Source organism: Belonocnema kinseyi, chromosome 7, assembly GCF_010883055.1.
Source record: "Belonocnema kinseyi isolate 2016_QV_RU_SX_M_011 chromosome 7, B_treatae_v1, whole genome shotgun sequence".
NCBI classification, from domain to species: domain Eukaryota; kingdom Metazoa; phylum Arthropoda; class Insecta; order Hymenoptera; family Cynipidae; genus Belonocnema; species Belonocnema kinseyi.
The window spans coordinates 130,725,621-130,736,085 of record NC_046663.1 but is presented as its reverse complement, the minus strand read 5'-3'; the positions used below and the strand labels follow the sequence as shown (position 1 = coordinate 130,736,085).

At 30.0% G+C, this 10,465-nt stretch overlaps 1 protein-coding gene across 1 annotated transcript in view; it reads right to left on the bottom strand.

The window, feature by feature from the left end:
• The window catches only part of LOC117177564 (germinal-center associated nuclear protein), a 166,496-nt gene extending 163,318 nt beyond the window's left edge, over positions 1–3,178 (bottom strand). Inside the window, exon 1 of the mRNA XM_033368381.1 lies at positions 2,729–3,178. Within this exon, the coding sequence (XP_033224272.1) occupies positions 2,729–3,041 (313 nt within the window). The 5' untranslated portion in view covers positions 3,042–3,178. The remainder of the gene's footprint in view (positions 1–2,728) is intronic.
• Positions 3,179–10,465: the final 7,287 nt, after the last annotated feature.

Sequence of the window (10,465 nt, the reverse complement as noted above, 5' to 3'; positions counted from 1 at the left end):
TATATCTAGTCGGGAGTGGTGCTGACTGAAAACAGATGATTTGGAGCGATTCGCGCGCCATCTGTTGGTAATTCTAAGGACTTATTGAACTACCCTCGTATAAAAAAACGGGCTCTTATTGTTTCGAGTTTCTCAAGTACCTTGGGAAACTGTCACCGAACCAACTTCCCATTCCAGCGACTCATAGGGCATACTCGGGCTCCGTGGGTCCTTTGCCTTAGAAAGAAAAAACTCTTTAAGTGATAAATTTAACACTGCGATTGGCTAAGCAGGGGTTGATCATCGCTTTCAACTCGACTTGACCTAGCGATGTCACGGGGTAGCACAGCCACCGAGGCGCAAAAAGTAAGTCTACCGTCGACTTTCGTTTTGTACACTTCACTCGTCTTGAGAAGTTGAATACATGTTTTTGTAATCCGTTCGGACGCGTTCGCGATTCAACGAACGTTCGATAAAATAATTGTGAGCGCGTTCCTCTAAATTTAAATTAATAATCGAACAAAAATTAAATAAATAATTTAATTTTTTTATATTCAAATAATTCTTTGCTTCGTATTTTATTTCGCTACCATCCAACATTTCAGAAGGTCGTTTCGACGGCCGTAATGCAGCAGCGATCCCGAACAAGAAAGGAAATTTTTTAAATTAAATTAAGGCCATGTGATAAGTATAAAAGCTGATCAAGTCAGCTCTAAGATCAATATTTTTTCACCCATATTGAAAAATAAAAGTTTAAATAACGCGGAAATTTTTTTCGGTAAATGCTAATAAATATTAAAGGATCGTTTGTGACCTTGCAAAGAGTTGGAGGAAGAAAAAAGTTTATTTATGCAAATAATGATTATCGACGGATACATTTAGGTTTTACAGCAGAAGTTTGACTTTTAACTTTCTCTGACAGTAATAATAAAAATCTGTTTTACCCACAAACCCCTAGAAGATCAAAGTTGTCTACTCGCTGCGCTAGTGCTGCTCTGACACAGCTGATATCAGACTGATACGTATGTCAAACCAAATATGTTTATTTGCATTTCAAGTGCAAACATTAGTTTTTGCATTATTTGTGCAGAATGTTCGTGAGCGATTTTTGTTGTTTTACCCCAACTTGAAAATATAAACCTCAAAATTAGCCCTTTGACAACATTGCAAATTGCTTGTAGGGTTTAACGACAGCACGGTCGGTATTTCTCCAAAATAGTAAATAAAAATAAAAATTTCACTATTCTAATTATATAGGACCAGAGACACATTTTTGCATGCCTTCTATTTATCGTGCCAAATTTTCAACACGATATCTCATTCCGTGTGGACGTAAGTTGGGAAAGAAAAATTGAAGACCAGGTTTGGTCACGTGACCCTCTCGTCACATGGCCTTAAGTAAGTTTGAATTTTCGCGCTTGTGTCGGGCATTTTTGACAAATTGCGGACGTAACAGCTTAAGGACATGTGACACAGCTAAATTCCTATATTACCGACCTCACTTTTTCAGTTCACTGAATGTTTTTTTTTCACCTAAGAACTTTTTTTGTAAATAAAATATCGAGCTGAAACTTTGGAAAATGTATTAAAGTACAATAAAGTATGTTTAGGTACTGCATTTTGGTAGGAACTTCTCTGAACATTATTTTATCTTTTTTCTGAACCTCGATAGTTTTTGAACGTTCCAACTTTTTTTATACATAAAATATCGGTCTCAAACTTTGAGAAATGCAAGAGCCGAAAGAAAACTACGTGTAAGTACACATCTTAATAATAAAAGATGTAAAAAAAAATATTTCAACTATCAGCCGGTAACGTTGTACACGAAAATACGAACCCTGGCGGCCACTAGACGAGGGTTCGTATTTTCGTGTACAACGTTACCGGCTGATGCCGATGGAATTGATAGTTGAAATTATTTTTTTTTTACATCTTTTATTATTTATATTTGTACTTAAACGTAGTTTTCTTTCGGCTCTTGCATTTCTCAAAGTTTGAGACCGATATTTTATGTATAAAAAAAGTTGGAACGTTAAAAAAATATCGAGGTTCAGAAAAAAGATAAAATAATTTTCAGTGAAGTTCCTACCAAAATGCATTACCTAAACGTACTTTATTGTACTCAATACATTTTTCAAAGTTTCAGCTCGATATTTTATTTATAAAAAAAGTTCTTAGGTTTAAAAAAAACATTCACTGAACTGAAAAAGTGAGGTCGGTAATATAGGTATTTAGCTGTCACATGCCCTTAATAGGTATTTTCACTTCAACCATCAGCGAACTTCACTTCGTTAAAAGCTGAGGGAAAAACAATGGATCAAATGCATAGAACCAACCTTTATTTCTGTAATATCTGTGTGATTATTAATAATTATCTTTTTTTATTTCATTAAATAGTAATTAAAAAATAAAAACTATTTTTTAAATACACTTATGTAACCAAAATTAGCTTTTACGAAGATATTAGCAAAATAAGGTAAAATGAACTGGATCCCATGCATTTGGTCCCTTGTTTTCCCCTCAGCAATCTACGAAGTAAAGTTAGCTGTTCACTGAAGTGAGAAAATACCTAATACACAGGATTAATTACTGCGCATGCCAGATATCCGCGTTCTGAAACCACTTCAAGGCACTGAAAATCGCCTCACAAAATCGAACTAATTATAAAGGGAATTATAGTGGAATTTCTATGATAAAATTAATATTTTGAGCATATTCTTATATACGAAAATAATTTTCCATATCATACCTTTCAGAGCTTGGGTAAACATGTTGACGGGATTTTTGTAAGTGTTTCTAGAAATTCGAGGTTTGTATTCCTTAGCAAGATGCCTGCTTTCCGGACTGATTTCATCTCGATCTTTAGATAGATTCGTCGGAGGTGAAAACTGGAAAATGGTGCCTTGAGATTCTGTCGGAAAAAATTCACATTCCGAAGAACTACCAAAGTTTATCACTTTTTCAGGATCATACACAATATTTGGCGACGAGAATTTAAAGCCTTTTAAAAATAGACTTTTTTCTAAATCTACTAGTTCACTCATATATTCATCATCCATCATCTTAGCTTATTATGTAATAAACTTCTTGGAAAAAATCTTGATTATTTCACGCTTAACATTTCGTGTGAAAAACAAAAGTTTAATTGCATTACAAACCAAAATTTTAAGTGGTACACCACGGAGTAATGATAAGGAGACATATCTTCATATATGCATGCAAGATCCACTGATCAGGTATGCATGGGTATGGCTGACGGCACAGTGGCAACTGCGCAGGTGTTCAATATTCGTCACATTAAATAACTTAGGGAAAACTTCCACGTTTAAAAGTGTTCCTTAACCTCTAAGGTTTCACACCATCGTGAAGAATACAAGTATTATTACTATGCCTATTATTAATAAGAAGTGACACATTATATGTTTTCAAATATTTTCGAAAGATATTGGCAAATACGTAATTTTCTGTAATAATAGATAAGGGTAAGATAAAAGGGTGGTTTCAGGAAAATATTCTAAGTAGGTATATAATATAAATAACAATTCAATACTATTGTTTGCAAAAAAACCGTTTTATTTAAGTGTTTTATTAAAGTACTAACAGTAAAAGACGCGTAAGGATATGAAAGACAATAAACGAATACACCAATTTTCTCGTTAAATAAAAGATTTTTTTTCCTAATTCAGTCTATTCAAACTATTCAGTCCATTCAAACAGGCCCAAAGACTATTAGCATCAGCTAAGACGTCAGACTGACGAAAGTTAGAGAGGTTATGTTTGTTTATTTTTTATACAGGTAACAACATTTTTCAATTTCAAGTTATAATTATTTAAATTATGTAAGTGTCCATTGATCAGGTTAAGTGAAGTATTTCAGCGTTAAGACTTGTACAGTTAAAAGAATGCATTATAAAAGTGATAAGTATGTAGACTATAATGAAATTGTTTGCTCACGAAATCTTGAAATTGTAGTACATTATTATTTTCGAAATCGTAGGTTGGAATGAAGAATACTGTTTTTTCTAATACTTCAAAACATTTTTTATCCTAAAAAAATCTGTATAATTATAAATATAATCGATCTAGTTGCCTAAGATCGCGTCAATTTTACAAACTTTCTCACTCCCACACTTTTCCATGTATAAGAACAGTAAAACTGCGCACCTGCGCACAAAAATTTAAGATCTTCATGCAATGCGCCTACCACTTACGGGAATATTTCTATTGCCAGTTTCGAAAGGCTTCCCACTGGCAGTAGTAGTTTTCTTACGATCCGAGTATATATGCAAAAATAAGAGTAACTTTCTTTGTCCCTTTAAAATCTTAAAAATTTCAAGTTTTGGAGGTAATATTTCTAAAAAGTAATGTAATGGTAATTAAAATGTTTGAGGGAATAGTTTGGTAAAAAGTCAATGACAAGACTGGTATATATTTATTTAAATTGAACCGAAAATGATATACATTTATACAGTTCAATAATTTATTTGTTGCTTAATCTTGAAACCTTTTTTCTTGCTGCATTCAACCCCTGATAATTTCATTAGAAATTTTGAATTTGTAGGAGATTTTCAATTAAGCAGTTATTTATATTATTGCTAACCTCATTTCTAAAATAAACAGACTATACGCTAACGAAGCATCGGCAAATGGCTACGCTCACGCTGCCTGGTGGTACTTTAGAGCATTTCTTGAGATCCACTGTATCCACGTACACCCATAATACATGTTGAACCTGCATGATTTTTCTCGTTATCTTTTGCGAATCATTACTTTTTTCAATGTAACAAGAATTTTCGAGCTTTCATTATGATTTAAATAATCAAAAGCCACTTCCAAGAAGTAAAACTTTTTTGTTAAAGATTTATTTTTTAAGTTGAAAAGTTATCTCGTTGGTTAAAAGTTTAATTATCTTGTTGAAAATTAATCTTTTTTAATTGAAAATTCAACTACTTGGGTCAAAGTTAAACTACATTGTAAAATTATTTGATTGAAGGCTTATGTCTGGTTTAAAATTTAACTGTTTAGTGTAAAATACTTCTTTTTTTTGGTTTAGAATTCATTTTTTAACAGAAATTGTAACTTCTACATTTTTTAAGCTTGCTATTTTTTAGTTAAAAATTCGCGTTTTTTTTTGTTGTAAAAAATAATTTTTTAGTTTGATATTTCCTTTTTTTGCGTAGAAATGCATTAGTTTCGCGGAAAATGATTTTTTTGTTGAACAGTCATACCTTTATTTGAAGATTGAATTTTTTTCAAGAAAATTTTTCTTCTGGTTTGAAGGTTCAACAATTTAAATAAACTCTTACTTCGTTTTTAGAGTGAAAAATCTTTGTTTGTTGGAAATTCTTTTTTTTTATTTTTAAATTCTTTTTTGTTGTATAAATTTAATTCTTTTTGTATTAAAATATAAACTATGACACTTTTTCGTTTGGCAATTGATCTTTTTAGGTTGAATATTCAACTAATAGGTTAGAAATTCAATTATTTTGTTGAAAATTCTAGTATTTTATTAAACGTTATCTTTTAAAGTAGAAAAGACTTTTTTTGTTAAAATAAATTAATGCATTTGAAAATTTTTATATGAAACACTGTTTTATTACGCGTATAAAATATTCTATGGTAAAAATATCATAGGATTAAAATGCTGGTATTTGAATATTAATGATTTAAAATGAAAAATTAGCCAAAGAAAAATCAGAGAATTTTGAAAATGTCACGCGTCTAAGTTTTCCGGGAGTGGACCGTCTTCTTATTCTGCTTCATCGTATTTATTAACTAATGTGAGGCAATTAAATTTTCAGTTTAACAGTGTTAAATAATTAATGAGCGGCTGCTTTGCATAGTTTAAATTCCTGAATATGTCTGAGCTATAAAATAATTTATATTCAACAGCTGATATAACCTCAATAATAAAAATATTGTTAAAAATCATAAATTCTTCTCAATTCTGTCATATTCACGGTTATCTAACTGAGAAACATCCAACGACACAACAGGTTTCTCCGACAGGTTTATCTTTTTATCCATGCTTTTTGCGCTCATTTCGAACAAATTTAAGAACAAACTAACCACGAAAACATACTCGTCAATACGCATTTGACAGATGCGATTGAAAAGTGGATCGGAAAAAGTGTTTATTTTCGGCGCGCGGTGGCGCCACTAGAGATGCTTGCTTAGCGTATAATCTATTAAACTATATAAACAAACGTACTGCACTCATGACGCACAGTTGGAGAAAATGCACTTTTTTCATTCAAAAATGTCCAAAACCTTCAATTTTCTTGCGATTTTGAATTTTTTGTTTTAAATTAAAGTTCATTAAATTCTATAAATATTGACTGCCCTACCGAAAAGAATCTTTGAGTATATACTAAAAATTCTTTAGGTCAAAGAAGCTTAGAGAAATTCTCCGCAGGCACTCAGGTAGATATTTTTAAAGGTCCAGGAAGCTCGTTTAAATAGTCTAAAGGCTTTAAAATATCCTTTCCGAAATTGAAATAAGAATACGATCATAAATAACAAGCAGAGAGGCTATCTCAATAGAGTAGCCGACACTCAAGGTTCCTTTCTTAAGCTTTCAGATTAAAATTTAGAAGTAGATTTTTTTAATTTCATACTTAACAGCCTAAAACATAATAATTCGGAATCTACGGGTTTCGACGACGTCAGATATCTAACTTTTTTTTTTGTAACGCTTAAAATTGGAATTAATAGAACGTTTCTCGTAAATGGAATGAGATACGCCAAAAAAGACAACATTTTTGAATTCAACTAAAAAATTGTATATCAGTATATAAGTTATAATTATAAATAAGTATAATGAGAAAATTCATTAATTAAAAAAAGTGTTAATAATTTGAAGAGAAATTTAAAAAGGGAGAGCGGATTAGCCACGACCAACTACTGTAAATAACTCTGCCCGCCCGGTACGTGACGAATACAAAAGGAACATTATATTACCGTCGCACCACTCTTAAAAGTATGGAAAAACTACAATTTTTTACATAAAATTTTTTTACGCTTTAATAACTTATCAGGAAAACTTTATGTTGTCTTAAATGAATATTTAGGGACTCATAGGATACAAATAATTTGTTTATTATTTCATTTATGTATTAAAAACCAATTTTATGACCAAATTGACAAATAGTCTTATTATCGGTAAAAAAATTTTTTTGCTCAAAGTGCTTCACATTAATGTAAGGATGACATTTAATAACAAAAATAATTTAGAAGTTCATTATAACCACTGTGATAAACAATTTTTGTGGCAAAATATTAGAATTTGAAAATTTTCAAATTATAATTTCCTTCAATGGCAAGAACGACTTTAGGTATTCCTTAAAATAATAAATATTTTATAATATTTGATAAAATATAACAATTTAAATTTTTGTAAACAAATTAGATAAACAAATTTAAAATTTTGGCCCGTTCGCATATAACTTTTTTGCACTGGTAATGTTTCAAGCTATTGGACGAATGACTGCTAGTCACAAAAATATTAGAAAAAGTTAACAATAACCACTGTTATTAACAATTCTTGTGGCAAAATATTTAAACTTCAGGTTTTATCAAGTTTGAATTTTCTTTGATGACCAAGTCGGTGGGTCATCGTCAAACGATTTTGTATTGAGTGAATCTTAGCTTGCAGTGTTATGATTCATTTTCATTCTATTACGATTGAAAACCCGACTTTTTCCAAGTGAAACTGCCAACATTTGGAAATTGTTTATGTAAATTATTTATAAACATGTAAGTTGTTATATTTTACTAAATATTATAAAACATACATTTTTTTAGGAATATCCGTAGCTATTGTAGCGATGAAAGAATATAAAAAGTAAAAATATCAATATAAAAAGTTGGGATAATAAATAAGAAGCACTAAGAAAGGTGGGTATTTTCCTAAACCTTAATAATCATAAAAAATGCAAAAAAATTATTTTAATCAAAAAACTTTTTTCATAATTGTACAAATTTAGTACCAGACCCACCATTCTTAGTGCTTCTTGTTTAGTATCCCAAATTTTGTATTTGTTGTGGCGTCTCGTGTGAATATAATTTGGGAAATAAAAAAAGTGGCGGTAAGGTAGGAATCTGGTCACATGACCCACTCATCACATGGCCTTAACTTCTTCAATATTTTTGTAACTAGCAGTCATTCGTCCAAAGCTTAAAACATTTCCAGTGCAAAACAAAAATTTTCTATGCGAAAGGACCAACTTTTTGAATTTGTTTATCTAATTTGTTTACAAAAATTTAAGTTGTTATATTTTATTAAATATTATTATATATTTATTAGTTTAAGGAATACCTGAAGTTGTTCTGGCGATTGAAGGAAATTATAATTTGAAAAATCTCAAATTCTAATATTTTTCCACAAGAATTGTTTATAACAATAGTTATTATAAACTTTTAAATTATTTTTGTTATTAAATGCCATTCCTACATTAATGTGAAGCACTTTTAGCAACAACAAAATTGACCGATAATAAAACTATTTGTCAATTTTTGTATACAAATTTTGTATAACAAATAAATAGAATAATAAACAAATTATTTGTATTTTATGAGGCCCTAGGCATTCATTTAAGACAATATAAAGTTTTTCTGATCAGCTATTAAAGCGTAAAAAATTGTTATTTACAAAATTTCAGTTTTTCCATACTTTGAGTGAAAAAATTATTAATAAACAAATAGAGGGGATGAAAGTTCGGAGCGTCAAGCAGAAAGAAAAAGGTGAATTTCCTAACAATGTACGCCATGAGTACGGTACGTTTATTTATAGAGTTTAATAGTTTATCGCTGGTTTATAGTCTATTCATTTTAGAAATGAGGTTTGCAATAATATAAATAACTGTTTAATTTAAAATCTTCTTTAAATAAGTTTTTTAAAATAAAATCATAAGGGGTTGAATACAGTGAGAAAAAGGCTTACAAGATTAAGCAACAAATAAACGACTGAACTGTATAAATGTATATATGATGTTCGGTTCAATTTAAATAAATATATACATTAAATTAAATAATATTAAATCCATTTTCTCATTTATTAGTCTTGCCATTGACTTTTTACCAACTTATTCCCTCAAACATTTTAATTACAATTAACATTACTTTAAAAAAATATATTTTCTTCAAAACTGGAACTTGTTAAGATTTTAAAGGTACAAAGATTCCTTACTGTGCAACTTAAGATGCAGTCTTACATATTTGAATCATTATAATATTTATATTGGATATACGTAATATATTTTTTATTAATTCTTGTAATCATATATATGTTTTAAATATTTTTCTCATTGAGGTCTTTAATATTATTAATTTTTTCATTAGGTACATTAACAATTTTAACAATAACTAATTTTTTTCAGCTTTAACAAATAATTAAATTAAATTTGATTCATATAACACTACATATTTACATGACTTTTTCTTTTTTTCAATAATTAGTAATACACCAGAACCGCGGTTATATCCTCTCGCACTTATAACCTCTTCTGCTTATATCCCTGCATAACTCTCACTTATATCCGCTTGTCATCCACCACCTTGCAGTACCACGTGACAAACAAGCCAATCAAAGCGCAGCGCGGTCATTTCTCCTTCGCTGAGCAGCATTGGTGGGATCCCCTTCCGAGAGGATATAAGTGAATGTTTACGTTCTAAGACGGCGGATATAATTGCGGTTCCAGTGTAGTTACTCTTATTTTTTAATATTGTTCTTCTGTTTATTTTCAAGCAGCATCAAGTTTTTTATTATATTTGCTTTTTCTTAATGCAATTGAATGCAAAAGTAAGACCTACTTTTTGTGACGCCATCTGTTGGATTAGTTTGACCGACAGTTTCATAGTTAACAGCCTAAAACATAACAATTTGGAATCTACGGGTTTCGATCATTTCAGATATCTAACTTTTTTTTTAAATTCTTAAAATTAAAATTAATACGACATTTCTCGTAAATGGAATGAGATACATAAAAAAGACAACATTTTTTAATCCAAATAGAAAATTGTTTATTGGTATATAATTTATAATTATAAATAAGTATAATGAGAAAATTCATTTAATAAAAAAAAGTGTTAATAATTTGAAGAGAAATTTAAAAAGGGAGAGTCGGATTAGCCACGATCAACTACTGTAAATAACTCGCCCGCCCGGTACGTGACGAATCCGCGAAAATCGTTTTTCGTATGAAACCAATACCTTCTCATTATAGTGTGAATGTAAAAAGCGCGTGCCCTATCAAAGAAACGTGAAAATAAATATTTTAGATCTTATGTAGGCAAATCATTTTTTTATTACACATTTTACTGTACCGGGTACCGTCTTCCACACATTTAGTTTGTTTATTTTTTCGCAACTTGTGTCAAAAAGTGATTCATTATGAATTTGTAGTTTTTTCCAGTGCGTGTAATTTGAACTTTTTCATTTTTTTTGTATCTTGCATAGTTTAACCAAAAAATGTTGTTAATATATTCC